This window comes from Danaus plexippus, assembly GCF_018135715.1.
Source record: "Danaus plexippus chromosome 29 unlocalized genomic scaffold, MEX_DaPlex mxdp_37, whole genome shotgun sequence".
Classification (NCBI taxonomy): Eukaryota; Metazoa; Arthropoda; class Insecta; order Lepidoptera; family Nymphalidae; genus Danaus; species Danaus plexippus.
Window position 1 is genome coordinate 608,487 of NW_026869858.1, and position 17,914 is coordinate 626,400.

The 17,914-nt window shown below is 35.9% G+C and overlaps 4 protein-coding genes across 4 annotated transcripts; all 4 read left to right on the top strand.

The window, feature by feature from the left end:
- The first annotated feature begins 100 nt into the window (after window positions 1–100).
- Window positions 101–8,511, top strand: LOC116777031 (zinc finger protein 555-like). Its single transcript, XM_061529141.1, has 6 exons — window positions 101–430; window positions 2,500–2,659; window positions 3,316–3,432; window positions 4,340–4,543; window positions 6,323–7,006; window positions 7,530–8,511. Exons 1-6 carry the CDS (start codon window positions 278–280, stop codon window positions 8,393–8,395), a joined length of 2,184 nt encoding a protein of 727 aa, XP_061385125.1. The 5' UTR covers window positions 101–277; the 3' UTR covers window positions 8,396–8,511.
- Window positions 8,512–9,108: 597 nt separating this feature from the next.
- Window positions 9,109–11,800, top strand: LOC133320550 (oocyte zinc finger protein XlCOF26-like). The gene is made up of 2 exons (XM_061529148.1): window positions 9,109–9,217; window positions 10,483–11,800. The coding sequence occupies exon 2, from the start codon at window positions 10,572–10,574 to the stop codon at window positions 11,532–11,534; it is 963 nt and encodes a 320-aa protein (XP_061385132.1). The 5' UTR covers window positions 9,109–9,217; window positions 10,483–10,571; the 3' UTR covers window positions 11,535–11,800.
- A 395-nt stretch (window positions 11,801–12,195) lies between these two features.
- On the top strand, window positions 12,196–17,785 carry LOC133320553 (zinc finger protein 778-like; the record flags this gene model as incomplete). The annotated part of the gene is made up of 2 exons (XM_061529160.1): window positions 12,196–12,271; window positions 16,162–17,785. Coding segments are annotated over 2 exons (1,584 nt in total), but the record flags the coding sequence as incomplete, so codon positions are not given.
- LOC133320549 (oocyte zinc finger protein XlCOF26-like) lies at window positions 14,254–16,155 on the top strand. The gene is made up of 2 exons (XM_061529147.1): window positions 14,254–14,656; window positions 14,946–16,155. The coding sequence occupies exon 2, from the start codon at window positions 14,972–14,974 to the stop codon at window positions 16,004–16,006; it is 1,035 nt and encodes a 344-aa protein (XP_061385131.1). The 5' UTR covers window positions 14,254–14,656; window positions 14,946–14,971; the 3' UTR covers window positions 16,007–16,155.
- Window positions 17,786–17,914: the final 129 nt, after the last annotated feature.

Genomic DNA, 17,914 nt, shown 5'->3' on the forward strand with positions numbered 1-17,914 from the left:
CAATCTTTAGTACAGTGTATTAAAAGGTTCTAGTTATGTTAGCCTATAATATCGATTTTAACTTTCTGTCCGTCCATCACTATTTCAAGACGCTTGACGCTTTAGAGATCACACTTCGCAGTTCGCACTTCTCAGTCCGCTTTATCAAAGGCTGGATGGCGTCGCTACGCTATTTTAATCACGATGTTGTAAATTAAATATGGACTAAGTGTATTATAGTTTAGATATGGTAATATGTAAGTTATATTATATGTGAGAAGTGATAATTGTGGGAGAAATGGAAGCTAAAACAACTGAATGGCGACCGGGGCCAACTGTGTGCAGATGTTGCCTCGCTGAAGGATGTTATAAGGACATTTCGACGGAATATTTTTGGATGGGAAAGCGAGAAGTTTATGCGGAAATGCTATTGGAAACTTTCGATTTGAATGTGAGTTTGTTTTCTTTTGTATCTGGTCTAACATGGCGTCCATTTTACACTATTGCCTTAATATTAACCGGCCAAATTAGGGATGCGATATTTTATAAGCACGGCCAAAACGCTTGGTGCATTTTCATTTGGTTGTGTTATATAATCAATAATTTTTGAATCGACGACTTATATGAAACATCAACTGAGAATTGCAACTGAATATTTATTGATTTACGTGATTATGAGCGTTGTAATATTATGATAATGATAACTTTTGTATTTATAAAAAACTATTATTAAAAATGAAAATAACAAAAAATACATACATCCTTAGTAACAGACGCGATAGTTTAGTAGTTTGTTACGCCTTAACTTATGAGGTATCTCATCTTTATTATTTAATGCACATCATGAAGTCCAATATAAAAACCAGTGATGTTTCATTCAAATAATAGGCCTTATTGTTATATCAAAGGCTTACCTTGCAAACATGTCACGCGAGTTAACTATCTCAAGCTCTTTACAAACGTAAATTTTAATGTGTTAAGATTGTTTACATATATAAAAATATGCACATATATCTCATTTAGCACTTTGTATTCTGGTGTCCTATCAAAGAGCATGATTATATTGGGGTCCCAAAATTAACGCAAGATTATCTTTAATCAAAATTAACACAATCTTGCGTTAATTTTGGGACACCCAATAATATATAGGGATAAAAATTATACACCAAAATCTTACCAGCAATCATATTAATTGTTTAGCATCTTCTAAGTAACGTAATTTTATTACTAAATTAGAATATTTCCATTTTGCTTACAATCAGAATTTATTGGAATCTCTATTCATTTTGCAACAATCAAGAGCTGTGAGCTGTGATATGCTATGTACCTATTTACTGTTATGACCATGTTATAATCTATTTAATTATATACCTAATATTTTATCCTATTTTTTTTACTATATTAATTCTACAAATATGTATATATATATATATGTGAAAATTTGTGGATATATGGATATGTGTATTGATGTGTGAATGTTTATTGATGACACTGCTTAACAGATTTTCATGAAACTTCACAGTTATGTAGATTCAACTTAAGATAAGATATGATTTATAGCATGATTTGGTTTATCTCCTGCAGGATTACATCAGAGTGGTAGTAGTAGGTAGTTGGTCATTCGATATCCATTGTATAAGCGATTTATCCCATATATCCGCAAGAACAATACAGAATTCCAATTTATATTATAGCCTATATCTTACTTTTGTCCGACCCCATAACTATAAAGTTTAATCGAAATCAATCAAGCAGTTATTTGTGAAAAGGCTACAAAATATATACATACTCGGAAATTTGTTTATAATATTAGTAAGATGATTCAAGGTTAGGCATAGACAGATTATGATCTGAATGATTCTTTAGCTGCAGAAAATTATATAGATTTTAAGAAATGGCAAGGTCATTATTGATTTCGCTTGCTGTGATGTAGCCATGAGGCTAGGGACGCTGTTTTCCATTTAGTAGGAATTTAATTGGAAATATTCATTTCTTTTTTGGGTGTGAAAATCCTATTTCGTAACTTGAATTATTAATCAGAGAAATGATAATGGTGTTTAAAAAAAGGTTATCCCAATTAGTATATATTAATTTCAATATAAAAATATGGGATATACAATAATGCTTATTGTTTGCTTATTAAAATTTTTTGTCAAATATTAATTTAAATCACAAATGCCATGGAGCAATTTGCACAAATGACAGAATGTTAGTTACTCACATTCCTTTTTTGTTGTTGTCTCTTTCTTGTCAGTTGGCAATTTCCCGCTCTCTCTGCTTGTAATGTGACATGTGATAGATGGATGTTAAGATTGAAGCTAATAAAATTTTTGCTTTACACAATATATATATATATATATAATTTTATTATAAAATGAATTATTAATCTCTAAATAAATGCTGCATTTGCATGCTATATATAAGTTACGGTTCTGAAAGGACAATGAAAGTAGGAGGTCTTATATGTAAGGGTCCCAAGAACGCCAACTAATTCCGACCTTGGTCTCTTTCATAAAATAGATTTCGTACTCACAATCTGGTGGGCCGAACAGCAACAGTCGTCTGATCTGCGAGCCTTGCATCTCTAGATTAAGGGATGCAGCCGACTTCAAGCGTCAAGTCACTGAGTGCGAGCGGAGCTTCACACAGTACTTGGACCCAGTGGCTACGGATGTTGACGGTGAGTGCATCATTGAGATGGACCTTTTGTGATGTAACATTTGAAGTTTGCAAAGATAAAGCCGAAAATATGTTTCTTGTGTACATTAATCTGTGGCTTAAGAGCTGATGTTTACTGTTTAGTGAGATAAAAAGAACAAGACATTTTTAAGTGTTCCACTACAAATTCTCTGATCAGCTAATGATTTCACTGTTAATGATATTTTTATTTGATTGAAAAAAGTTTTTACCATTACTAATGTTACATGAAATTATGTGAAAAAAAGTGTTTCCGAACACAAAAATTTACTTAATTAAACAATTTTCAAAAGGGTGAAAATCGCACATTTCTTTCATTCACTTGGCTTTACACGCGTGGAAGATTTTGTCTGTATTGTACGTAATGAATCACTACACGTATGGAAAACATGGGGAAAAAATATGTTTTATAGTCGGAATTTAAATTTTTTTCTTTCTGAATACATAAAACGTTTATTTTGCAATTAAATTTTGGTTCTAAATAGTTGGGACACTTAAAAGATATATGTATATTCTATATAAAATCCATTGTATACGTTTCGGTCATAGAAAATAATCTATGTTTACATAAATTATCTTGTCTCGTTGGAAATGTTTGAAAATGAAAATTAAAAATAATAAGTGATATTATTTCTATAGTGGACTTGGGACTGGAGAAGGAAGTGAAGATCGAGCGTGTCAAGGATGAGAAGTCGATGAGTGATGATGAGTTCGTTGCACCGGAGTTTGTCGATGATGATGATGATGATGATGATCGTAAGTATATACTGACTGTGACATGATGATATAATTAGATAAATGATGTATCGCGTTTTAGATAAAGAAGACAGAGATATATAACATTTTTATTGCATTTATTGCCCATTAATTTTTATATGAATCAATAAAAACGCATGATAAACGAAATACGAGCATACATTTTCCCTCACGTGAAGACTATACGAAATTGTAAGCAAATAATCCCGTTATGAATAAGTAATATATAAGACCAGTAGGTATAGGTAAGTGACATTAGCATTTGGGAGGGTATACTGTTAAAAATAGGGCTGGGGTAATTTTGAGTAACAGCCCTAGTAAATCTATTTCCATGGGTAATGGCGTTGGGTAATAAGGAAAAAGGAAGAGGTTACTCGTTTATAAAGAAGTTGTCTTATCATGATGTGTATGAGAGGTCGACTTGTCTCGACGGACAAGCTAGGATCACATATGTTCCAAAAATTTAGTGGTTTCTTTTAAATTCTAAACATATTTATTTGAGGATTTTTTTTTTTTCATAAAACTGCTCACACAACTAGGATACAATTAGTTTATATCCTTACGATATTTAAATTAAATGTATATACATATGTATATAATTGGGCCTGTCCAGAACTGATATCAATTCATTCTTGGAACATAGCTCGAAGACAGCCCTAGAAGGTTCGGTTCAGATTTGGTTAGGAGAGAGGAGCTTGGACGGTGGAAGTGAGCGTTTAACGCGCGTCAGATAGGGCCTTAAACCTATACCTGGGTCGCAAGTCCCAGGCACTGTTGAAGCTCCTCTCCCTGCAACGATGGACCCGGCACCCGCTCGGTGAATGATGAGAAGTTTTCGTCTCAGTGTAGTTTATGTTTTGTCTAAAAGTTTCTGCAATTAACAACTAATTTATCTCTTCTATTCCAGTTGATGACCAACCCTTAACGAAATTAGCCAGCAAAATACCCAAAAAGGAGTCTGTGGATGTACTAGATCTGTTGGACAATGCCAAAGTCACTGAAAAGAGGAAATCTTCTAGCAAAACGAAATCATCACCAGCCAAAAAGTCTAAACTGAAAAAGGAGGTCGCTAGTTCTAGCAAAGTGAAACCGGAACCGAGAAAAAAGAAAGGTAGGCTTCTACATTTTACCGTAGAATCAGTGAGGGTATGCTCTCAAAGAATATAGCCGGGGTAATTTTGAGTAATGCTGGGGTAAGGGTAATTTCTGTTTCAGTCTGACATAGTAAAGGTCACATTCAAATAATATACGAATTTGTTTTTGGGTGCAAACTCATCACTGATTTAGATGATTGTCAGCTTTTCTGTCTATATTTTATTAAATTTTATACCGTATGATATTTTTTAAAAATATGCATTACCTTGGACTATTTTCAATTCTATATTATACCGGTGTTAGGATGTTAATATGCTGTCAAATTTAATAGATTTATGAACATAACATACAATTGGTCGCTGTAAAAAATTTACTACAGGAAGAAATTGTATTACTTATTTTAAAAATTTTATAATTATAACCACATATCACTAAAAGGGGGAGTTAATTAAAAGTAACGTAACGAAAGTTACGTTAATATTTAAAGGCTTCATATTTTATTAATTAAGCCAACCAGCACACACACACACACACATATATATATATATATATATATATATATATATATATATATATACATGTATGTGTGTAAGATTAAAATGAAGAAATATTTTAATGATCAACAAATATAATTACTATTAGTTCAAAATTGTTTCCAAGCCACGCCAGCTTATTTATTGATCGTGATACAATAGAACTGCATAAATTTACAATTTTTATTATTAAAGTGAGACCAATAACAATTATTCGACTCTTTATCAAACAGATACACACTGTAACAGATAAGTTACAGTTTCCTGCATTTTCGGTAGATAATGTTTCGATTTTCTATTCGATTTAATTCTGATTACTCGATTACTCGATTATTATTACGTCAAATGCGTTGGTGTTAGATTTATTTTAAATTATTTTGCTTGAATCATAGCAAATATTACAAGGAATTAGATATTTTGATGAACGTATGTGACTTGAGGGTAGGTAGCTATTGTTTTCGATGTTTTCAATACTAATTTTCGTTCTCCATTTTTTGATTACGTCTAACAGAAATGAGGATATATATATATGTTTTAAAAAGAGTATTTTTTTTCTCCAATTGTAAACTTTACTTAAATTTAACGGTTACCAAGGTTCGTTCCTTATAACATTTCATATATAGAACAGGAAAACTGACAAATGTTTGTTGTTGCATGATCTGGTTTTAGAGTATGGACATGTTGTGACCTAATAAAATAATCCTATTTTCATTTTGTGTATTCACTTCCGCGGAAATAACATCTACCCGACAAAATTTACGCATTGGTTCATATCGTGTTACCCTAGGGTAAATGTTATTTCCACTCCACAGGTAAGTTGGCGTTAGATGTATTTTTAGAACAAGATGAAACAAAGGGGTGACAATGTTTCCATACTTTAGTTGTTGTTTTATTTTATTTTTTTTAATTTGCTGGAGGAAATTTAATGTAATTTTTTGTTTTACTCCAATGTTTTTTGGGAAGTCTGTGATGGAGTAGACTTTAATTTCAACCAGCATTTCACTTCCACTTAACAGCTAGATGATTTTAAATATATATATACCTAAAATATATTATTCACATTTCTTTATTCCGTCGGATTTGATCGAATCCCATACTATTGATATTTACAAATAGACATGCTTTTCGCACGAACGCTGTAAATTAAGTTCGCAAAACGTTACGACGTTGTGTGTTAGGTGAACGGTGTTATTGGAAAAAGTTCGGGACGTTTAAAACATTAGCTGGCAAAGCAGTCGGTATAGCGGTCTTTTTTGTTTTAGAGGAATGGTCGGATCCCGCGAGAGGCAACGCCGGTACCATAATAAAATGTACAACCGCTTACCCCTTCAGAGTGAATGATAAGTGCATTGTGTGCGTTTACTGCCAGGAACTGTACGATGATCCGGAACTGTTCAGGCGGCATATGGATGATGAGCATCCGACGTTCAACGTCAAAGTAGCCTTCCATAACATACCGAAATTAGAGTTCATTAAGGCTGACCTCACGGAGTTGAGATGTAGGCTGTGCGATGATCGCTTCGACAGCTTAGAAGTCATAGCGGAACATCTGAAAAGTAATCACAATGAGGCTATAGATCTGAACGCCAGACTGGGCGTGATGCCATACGTTCTGAGAAAGGATTTCTTTAACTGCGTCGTCTGCGGCAAGAACTGCCCTTCGTTGTTCCATCTAAACAGGCATACGATAACCCATTTCCTGAGTTATGTCTGTCATTTTTGTGGTAAAAGCTATGTTGCGACAACAGGCCTGCTTCGTCACGTGCGCTCGAAGCATCAGGAGTATAAGGTGTCGTGCAGGCGATGCGGCAAGGTCTTTCCTAATATGGAGGCCAAGGAGAGGCATAGGAGAACGGAGAAGTCTTGCATGGCGTACTGCTGTTCCAAATGCCCGGAGAGGTTCCACGATTGGAAGCTTCGTAAGCGCCACATGGAGACCGAGCACGGTCAGAGCAAACGTATAGATCGCTGTGCCGACTGCAATATAACATTCAGCAAGGGTAGCGCTTACTACCAGCATTTCAAACTAAAACATTCTAAAGATTGCGTCGTTTGCAAACATTGCGGCATGAAATTCATTTGTCGTTCCCGTTACAAGAGACATCTGTCCACTCACGTCAGCTACACGGCCTAGATTTAGTGTGTGGGAGTCTCATGTGTGTTGTCACTTAGAATTACTATAATGATAGCTGTAATTTTTCTTCTATTAAATCGATTGATTATATGTATTACGATCTTTCTTTTTATTAGTTTTACGGAAAAAATTTGTTTCCGATATGTTGGCCGATGACATGCTGACTATCATAACGCATCATTTAACACTCGGTTTTGTTAATTGCGAACTGGGAGAACAGAATCTTCCAAAGCCTTGCGAGTTACTAACCCTGGGACAATAACGTTGTATGTAACTTGAAAAACCAAAAAATAATCATATTTAGCGGACTACATTAAGGTTTTCTCTTTTTTTAGCAAATAACGACCCCGAAAGGCGGAACGCTGAGTTAATAATAAAATATACAACATCACTTCCGTTTCGAATCAACATCAACACTATACTGTGCGTGTACTGCGGCGAAACCTTTGAGGATCCTAATTTGTTCAGGTCCCACATGGAGCAAGAGCACACTAGTTTCCATTTGGATTTAACGTTTAGGCATTTGACGAAAGCGGAATTCGTCAAGGTAGACATATCGACCGTACACTGTAGGATATGCGCGAGAGCTTTCGAGAGTTTGGAACTTGTTGCTGCCCATCTCAAGCTGGACCACAGGATAGCGTTGCACATGGAATCGAAGATTGGTGTTATACCTTTCGAGCTGAAGGGTGACAAGGAATGGATTTGTTGCGTTTGCTCCAAGAATGTACCTTCGCTATTGCTGCTAAGCAAACACACGGTGTCGCACTTTCAGAATTTTGTATGTGATCTTTGCGGGAAGAGCTACATTTCTGCCACCGGTCTATTAAAACACGTGAAATCCAAGCATCATGACGAATATAAGGTACATTGTAGACGATGTCGAACCACATTCTCATCGCTGAAGGAAAAGATCTGTCACCAGAGGACTGTTAAGCATTGCATGCCGCATGTCTGCATGGAATGTCCAGAAAGATTTCCCACTTGGGAGACGAAACAGCGCCACTTGGTCCAAGTTCACGGTAGAAGCAAGAAGTCCTACGCCTGCAGCCACTGCGACGTCAAATACTCTGATCGTCGATCGTTCTACGATCACTATAAAAAATATCACACTAAAGATTGCCTTATCTGTATACACTGTGGGTTGAAATTCTCTTGCACCTCTAGGCTCAACCGTCACATGGGCAAACATACATCGTAATACAAGAGTTACATTCTGTCTAATGTACGTCACACACATATATATATATTTTGTTTTATTCCTATGGAATTGAAAGTATTGTATTCTGTTATATTTGAATAAATACATAAAAGTTTTTTGTTGTATTTAATTTTGTTCAAAGTTTGGTTAATGGGTTTATTTTTTAAAGTATTTAATTTTTTAACAGACACTGAAATAATTTTAATTAAATAACAAAATGGCAACGTACAGTTATATAATTTTTGAGCTAAATCAATTAATATATGAGACGGTTTTCATGTTCGATACATAATTTTCCGTTATTGTTAAAATTATTTATAGAAAATAAAATTTTGGTATGATTTTCATGATGAAAACTACGGGGGTAGGTCGATAGTCTGATAGATATCAAAATATATCGCATTCGTTTAGTAACCCGTACATCGGAAATATAAAATTAATGCACATTTTATATTAAAATTTCTTTATCAAAATATGTTGTAAAATTTTCTGTCGAGTATTCGCAATGAAGTTATCTTCATAAAATTTAATCCATGAATGATTCCAAAGGGCCACCTAACAGGATATGCTATGAAAGGATATTATTTGTTTGTTTTAGAAGTGGAATATGTAGTCATCGCTCGGAACAACGCTAAACTAGTTTTGGAAAACTCAACCATGTACCCGTTTAGGATACCAACCGTTTCACTTGTTTGCGTCTTTTGCTGCGAATCATATGATGATCCCAGGGAGTATAGGAATCATATAGATGAAGAGCATCCGTCGTTTAATGTTGCGAAAGCATTCGCCCACTCTGTCAACAATTATACAGAGTTCCTGAAGGTAGACTGCGTGAATCTGTCGTGTCGTATTTGCTATCAACCTTTTTCAAATATAGATTCGATTGCGAAACATTTACGAGATGATCACGGAATTGACATCGATACGAACGTTGAAGTTGGGATGCAGATGTTCAAACTCGGTCCAGAGCTGTGGGTTTGCGCTTTATGTGACACGAGGTTGCCGACCTTACGAAAGCTGAGCCGCCATACGAACAGCCATTATCACAAATACACGTGCGAAACCTGCGGGAAATCTTATATTAATAAAGAGAATTTACATAAGCACATAAAGTATGTACACAGTGAAGAGAAGATATGCAAATGCAACAAGGTTTTTAAAACTACTAAAGAACGAAAAGCTCACTTCATTGCATCTGAGAAATGTTGGCGTTACAGCTGCAACCTTTGCTTCAAACGTTTTATGTCACATAAGGCTAAAAACGACCATTTAATTGAGGATCATGGCCATACACTCAAGTCGTACTCTTGCTCTGAATGCGATAAGATCTTCGATAAATGGCACACGTATAAAACACATTTTATTAGCACGCACATTGAGAATAACTCCACTTGTTCGGTATTGTACTAAAAATAGCCAACTAAAACAGCCGTAGAAGTTTATCTACTGACGCACACTAAGACCCAAGATTTCCAATGTTCTGTGTGCCTAAAGAGTTTTTCCAGAAGGAAGAGTTTATTTCAACATATGTCAATCCATGATGGAAAGAGATTTGAATGTGGTGTGTGCTTGAAAAAGTTCAGACAAAAAAATCTGTCTAAAATTGCATATGATAAATCATCACCCTGAGGAAAAAATGCTAAATGATCAGTAAAATATACTTTATTAAGTTAAAAGGACTATTATAGGCGAACTATTTGTGTTTATAACAGTACTCTTTACGTATTTACAAAATATAAAATATTTCTGTATCTATTTGGTTCTCAGTAGGCAATATTATATAAGATAAAATAATTATTCAATTTTTAATATGGCATGAAAACTTTTCATTAGTAAAAATCTAATGAAAAACATAAATCAAGTAACTTTGTATCGAAAAAAAAATATCCAACTACTAGCAAAGAGCTTTGCGGTAACAAAAAAATAATTTGTAACGTCAAATTAACGAAATATATTAAAAAAGCAAAAATATATTTCGTCCATAGGTTTTAAACATCATCGTGTCGTAGGCGTCATGTGATATAAACTAAGTAACAATAAGTAAACAAATACAAATTGTGATAGGAGCTTATTTCTGTTTGTTCTAGAAGTGCATTGCTTAGTCTCAGCCCGAAACAACGCGAAGGTAGTTTTGAAATACTCCACAGCGTATCCGTTTAGGATACCGAGTCATTCAATGGTTTGCGTCTACTGCTGTGAAGCATATGACGATCCAAAGATATACCGACAGCATATGGACCAGGAGCACGCTTCATTCAACGTGAACACAGCGTTCGCGCACTCTGGACACAACTGTACAGAGTTTCTCAAAGTAGATTGCACGGAATTATTATGTAGGATATGTCAGCAACCCTTCAACACGATCGATGCTGTAGCTGAACATTTATCTAAGATACATGAAAAGAACGTGGATTTGAAAAACGATGTCGGAATGCAGATGTTTAAACTGGGTGCGGAAAGATGGGTCTGTGCGATTTGTAATATAAAACTGCCCAGCCTTCGGGAGCTGAGTCGCCACACGAGCTGTCATTATCACAGATATACTTGCGAGACTTGCGGTAAATCGTATATAAATAAAGAAAACCTTCAACGTCACATACAGTTCGTGCATAGCAAATATAAAATTTGCATTAAATGTAAGAAGACGTTCCCGACTTGTGAGGAACGGAGGGAGCATGTATTATCCTCAGAGCGGTGTTGGCCACAGAGTTGTAGCGTATGTGGCAAGAGATTTGTGTCTAGAAATTTAAAGCTTGACCATTTGGCCAAAGAACACGGCCAAAAGCCCAAGTCCTATACATGTCCGGAATGTGGAATAGTCTTCGACAAATGGCATCCGTATCGCGCGCATTTCATATTGGCTCACACGAATGATAACTACAGCTGTTCACATTGCGGTCTTAAGTTTGATAGAAAGAAATCCCTGGAGGAGCATAAAGTAATGCACACAAAAGAGAAATCTTTTCATTGCGGCGATTGCGGGAAGTCATTCGCGCGTAAAAAGAATTTGATCCAGCATAGTTGGATACATAGCGAATACAAAAGATTTGAATGCACCTCGTGTAATAAAAGTTTCAATCAGCGCGTTAGTTGGAAGACCCATATGAAGTCCTATCATCCGGAATTAGTAGATTTTTGACTAAATAAAATTATGAAAGACCACTTAAGTACATGTCACGTAAAGTTTCTGCTATAAAAACCAAGTTATACGCTATGTAAGATAAGTTTTATGAGAGGGGAATGAAACGTCTGCTATAATATTTTTCTGTAGCTCCTTGTTTCTTATAAATATTCAGTTAATATCGCTCTTATATATTTTATATATGGCCCAGAAGTTATTTTTGAAACGGGTATACAAATAGGGCAATTGTAAGTTAACATTATTAAATAAAGTTTATTTTGAATTATATTCGTTTTCTTTGAAATTTTATGTACACACAAACCAAACCATCATAAATAACTCTATATTTTTATCTCAACAACACATTAACATCATTCATCCATGAGGTATCTATATTGACCAGATTTATTTCGTGATTTTAATACTCCATATTCATTATCAATATCATTTTCATCCAACGGGCAATCTCAGAAATAACAAGTACCGCTTTTACCAAAAGTAACATTAACGATGGAAACGAATCAGTGAGAAGGGTCGCCGCATATAAATGTAGTCTGAATATTCATGACATTACTGTTCAAGAGGAATTAAGGAATTAAGAGCTTAGATTTGGTGCAGACCGAGCAATTGAATGACCAAGGGCATTTCTTTTTGTTCTAGACAAAAATGATGCCCATTTCATGGCGAGGCGCAACGCAGAGTTTATCGTGAGATTTTCAACAGCGTACCCGTTCAGGCTTCCAGAGGATTCCATGGTTTGTGTGTATTGCTGCGATAGCTATAGCGACCCCGCTATGTATAGGCGTCATATGGAAGAGGAGCATCAGAATTTCAATGTCCGAATGGCGTTCGTTCATTGTAGCGAAGGCTATATCAAAGTGGATTGCACGGAACTTCGCTGTAGACTCTGCTCTGAACCATTCGATGCGCTAGAAGATGTCGCCCAGCACTTGTTTCATAAACATGAACAGCCTTTAAATCTCTCGTTTGAACTTGGCATGCAACCATTTAAATTGGAAAAGGATAAACTGATTTGCGCAATATGCCGTGCAAAATCCCTATGCCTTAGACAGTTAAGCAGACATACGCAGACTCACTTCTTAAAATATACATGTGAGGCGTGTGGAAAATCTTATGCCACAATGACTCCTTTGAAGCATCACATAACTTACTCGCATACGGGTCAGGAAAGGATATGTAGGAAATGTAAAAAGACATTTAGTTCCTTAACTGAGAAACGCCAGCACTTGCAGGACTCAAAGTCCTGTTGGTCGCATTTGTGCAACATTTGTGGCGAAAGATTTCTCAGTTGGACCATAAAACAAGCACATTTGACAGAAGTACACGGCGCTCCAAAGAGGACTTATGTCTGCCCCGAATGCTTGGAGGTTTTCCCAGATAGAAAAAAATTTCGTGTCCATTTTAAAATTTTACACACAGATGACAACTTTGTTTGTACTTGTTGCGGTCTTAAGTTCGATACTAAAAGAAATTTAGAAAATCACAGAGTCGTCCACACAAAAGAGAAATTATTCCCTTGTCCAGTTTGTTCGAAATCATTTCCCAGAAAGAAGAATTTAGTTCAACATATGTGGATTCACAGCGAGCTGAAGAGATTCAGCTGTACCTTGTGCAATAAACAGTTCAATCAGAGAGTCAGCTGGAAAACACATATGAAATATTACCATCCAGATCTAGTTAATTACGACGGAATGCAGAACAATAATGCGAAAATGGTACTGACTGTTCTAAGAAATGATGAATAAAAATATAATATAATTTTGTTCAGTTCACTCGACATTAAATTATCATTAATTTTTAATATAGAAAAGTAATACTGTTACATGAAGACAACAAAATTTTCTTTAAGGCAATAAATTAATGGAGCATTTTATCCAATAGAAGTGAAAGACGATATATATAGTTAATCTTTTTGTTAAACGAGGAGAGTTGTTTTGTTACATAGTCTATAAAAAATAAATGTACATTTTGTTTACATTAATATAAAATTAATTATATTCATGACTTTCATTTGTACTTGTTTAAAATATAGAATTTGGGCTCTAACTTATAAGATATGGGCACAGAAAAAAGGTTGCAAAAATATAGAGAAGAATAAAGAAACCGGATTATAGTATAGTGAAATTTAAATTAACACACAAGGCATTCATGAAAGACATTTTGTCTGTTTTAGACACGTTATCCCAGGCCAGGCGGAATGCCGAAGTAGTGGTGAAATACTCGACAGCCTACCCGTTCAGGCTGCCAGAGACCTCGCTCATGTGCGTGTACTGCTGCGAAACGTACTCCGACACAGCACAGTTCAGATCGCACATGCACGAGGAACATCAGACTTTTAAAGTCGAAACAGCGTTCGCACATTGCAATGAGGGATACTTGAAAGCTGATTGCACAGACCTCAAGTGCAGAATCTGTTGGGAACCATTTAAAAAGTTGGATGATGTCGCCAAACATATTAGCGATGTCCATAATATTAAAATACTATTTGAATTTCACATTGGCATACAACCTTTTAAGTTCGATGATGAAAAGCTTTTATGCGGTATATGTGATAGGAATTTCCCTTGTCTCCGGCAGCTTAGTCGTCACATGACTTCCCATTACCAGAACTATACTTGCGAAGAGTGCGGGAAGTCTTATACTACAAACAGCTCTCTACAGCAGCATATCAGATTTTCGCATATATCAAACAAAAGGATTTGCAGAAGGTGTAAGAAGACGTTTAATTCGTTGCTAGATAAAAGGGAACATGTTAAATCTTCATCAAAATGTTGGGCTTACCAGTGCGCCGTCTGTGGTGTACGATTTATGACGTGGACTCTGAAAGAACAGCATTTAGAAAATGTGCATGGACAAGCTAAAAAGACACATAAGTGTCCAGAATGCGCAACAATATTCTTGACCAGGAACGCCTACAGAAATCATTTTGCGACAATGCACGCGGGAATTAATTTCGTTTGCTCCTATTGTGGTAGAAAATTCACCACAAAAAGACATCTGGAACAGCACACTGTTATCCATACAGGGATAAAATTATTTAATTGTCCCATTTGCTCGAAATCATTTCCGAGAAAAGCTAATTTAACTCAACACATGTGGATACACAGCGAATACAAAAGGTTCAAGTGCACACCGTGCAATAAACAATTCAATCAACGTGTTAGTTACAAGTCGCACATGAAGACCCATCATCCAGATATAGTTAACATTTAAGGAAAAAATATATTTTACTATATTCAGATTTAAATATGATTGTCTAACTCCTTTAGTGATTTTTTATATTTTTCTAACAAACACGCTGCTCCTTTTCCAATATCGTTTTCAGAGATTAATTTTTTATTTATATATCAAACGTCTGAATCGGATCAAGTCTAAGCGAAGTCAAAAAGGGATTTTTTTCTTTTCTAGTTACCGAACCAGTCAGTAGCAAGCAAATGGCAAAACGGAACGCTCAACTTGTGTTGCAATACTCAACGGCTTATCCGTTCAGAACGCGGGGCAACTTGATGCTTTGTGTCTATTGTTGCGAAGAATACGCTGATCCAAAAGACTATCGCGATCACATGGATAGGACGCACGAATCTTTTACAATAAGCACCGCCTTTGCTCATGTCGGGAGAAGCAAGGAATATCTTAAAGTGGACCTGAGCGATTTAAAATGTCGATTATGTTTAACTCCGTGTAATAATTTAGAAGAAATAGCTCTTCATATTCGTAATCATCATGGGATCAATAACATTGACATCAGTTTTGATATCGGGATGCACCCCTATAAAATAGACATTGATAGGTGGTCGTGTTTTCTATGCAACAAAAAAATGGCATCCCTCACAAAATTATGCAGACACACTACTTGTCACTACCAAAAATATACCTGCGATGTCTGCGGTAGAAGTTATTTGACCTACGAGGCTTTGAAATACCACATACGTTGCAGTCATTCCGGTAACTATGTATGTAGAAAATGTTGGACAGATTTTCCCACGCTTGAAAAGAAAAGGGAGCATGTAAAAAATTCTAAGGCATGCTGGGGATTTATCTGTCTTAGTTGCGGAGAAAGATTTAAGTCGTGGGAAAGTAAACAGAGACATCTTGTCGATGTCCACGGTGCTCCAAAAAAAGTGTTTACATGTCCGGACTGCGAGGAAACCTTTGACAGTCGCAAACATTTTTATAATCATTTCAAATTAAACCACAGCGACGAGACTTTCGTGTGTTCTTGTTGTGGACTTAAATTCACAACTAAATCACAATTGGAAGAGCACAGATCTTGCCACACCGGGGAGAAGCCCTACCGTTGCGACATATGTATGAAAACGTTCTCAAGAACCAAGGGGTTAAAACAGCATATGTGGATTCACAGTGAAATTAAAAGATTCGTCTGTACGATTTGCAACAAACAATTCTCACAAAAAGTCAGTCTCAAAGGCCATTTAATAACGCATCATCCGGAAGTCACGGCTATCTAGAAAAATTCGTTTTAAGATATGTTTTTGTTTTGCCCCTGCGCTTTTAGGAATTAATGTAAGAAAGAATGTGATTGTTTGAATGTAAAAGTCCGTAAGAACAGATGTAGGCTAGTTTTAATGGTTGTGACATTGACCATTTTCTTTTTTGTTTTTAGGAAACACATTGGAAATTCGTGGACGTAGGGAGAATGAGAGTGAGAAAAAGAAAATAGTACTCGTTTATCAAACTCCTCAGCGTCGTAACGCAGAATTAATTTTAAGGCATTCGACCGCTTATCCGTTTAAAACGCGATTTAGTCAGATTTTATGCGCCTATTGTCATGACGAATATAACACATTATCATCTCTCAGATATCATATGAAAAACGAACACAAAACATCCGATTTTAAAAACGTTTTCTATAGAGCTAAAGATAACTTAATAAAAGTGGATATAACCAATTTGACATGCAATATTTGTAATGAAAACATACAAGATATTGATACTTTGATGGGTCATTTGTCTAGAGAACACAATAAGCCAGTGAAATTCAACTCTCGATTTGGTGTTCTGCCTTACAAACAAAATGCGTCCAATCATTGGGTTTGCGTTTACTGTCAAAGGACTTATATAGAATTTGTTCAATTCAAACGACACATAGCTTCACATTTCATGAACTTTAGCTGCGATAAGTGCGGAACGACTTTTATATCGGATCATGCTCTACGAGATCACAGGCGACAGGTTAAATGCTTCAGAACAGCGTATAAACCTCGCAATGGTAAAGTGATGAGGCCAAGAAGTAATGCAGAGATCATATTGCAATGTTCAACGGCCTGTCCCTTCAGGACATGGAAAAGTAACTTTAACTGCGTGTTCTGTAGAGTACAATCCAATGATCCCAGTATACTTAGAAGCCACGTAGCGACAAGACATGAAAACTATGACGTACAGGCAGCGTTCTATAAAAAACTAGGCAAGGAATTCCTTAAGATTGATATAACAGATCTGCAGTGTAAGTTATGCTTTATGCCGATAACTAATTTTGAAAATTTGACGTATCATTTGATGAATGATCACCAACAGCCTATAAACTCTGACGCCCAATTAGGGGTGTTGCCATTCCGACTTAACGATGGTTCAGTTTGGAAGTGCACAATGTGTCCAAATGTTTTTAAAGATTTCGTCTCTCTCAATAAGCACACGTCAGAACATTTCCAAAACTACGTTTGCGATACCTGCGGTGAAGGTTTTATTACTGAATCCGCGATGATTGCACACACTAAAGTTCCTCACGAAAATAAATATAGCTGTAGCCGTTGTGTAGCGACTTTTTGCGCGTTAGAGGAAAGGAACATTCATGTTAAAACCCAGCATACATCCACTCCCTATATGTGTGTGTACTGTAAAGATAAACCACGCTTCGCCAATTGGGAACTGCGGAAAAAACACTTGATGGAAGTTCACAATTATAAGACAGGTGCTGATAAATACGAATGTGCAACTTGTCAGAAGTCGTTCAAGACACGTTCTGGAAAATACAATCATATGGCGAGAACTCACAGGATAAAGAAGGATACAGAACTAAACTACTCTTGCCACAGCTGCCCTAAGGCCTTCACCACCCAATTGTTCTTAGACAAGCATGTTGCGAAAAAACATTTTGATTTACATTTACCTTGAATGTGTTTCTTAATATACCTTTTTATAAAAACCGAAGACGAAATAAATATAAAACGAAGAACCTAAAATTAGTTGACGGGTGTATAGAATGAAATAATGACATGGTTCTTTTCTTTTTTTAGGACCCACGAAGGATATTGACGGACTCAAAGAGAAAGAGAGAAAACAAAAAAAGGGGTTATTCGAAAGATCCGTTAAACATAACCCCCAGCGTCGAAACGCTGTTTTGGTTCTTAGACATTCCA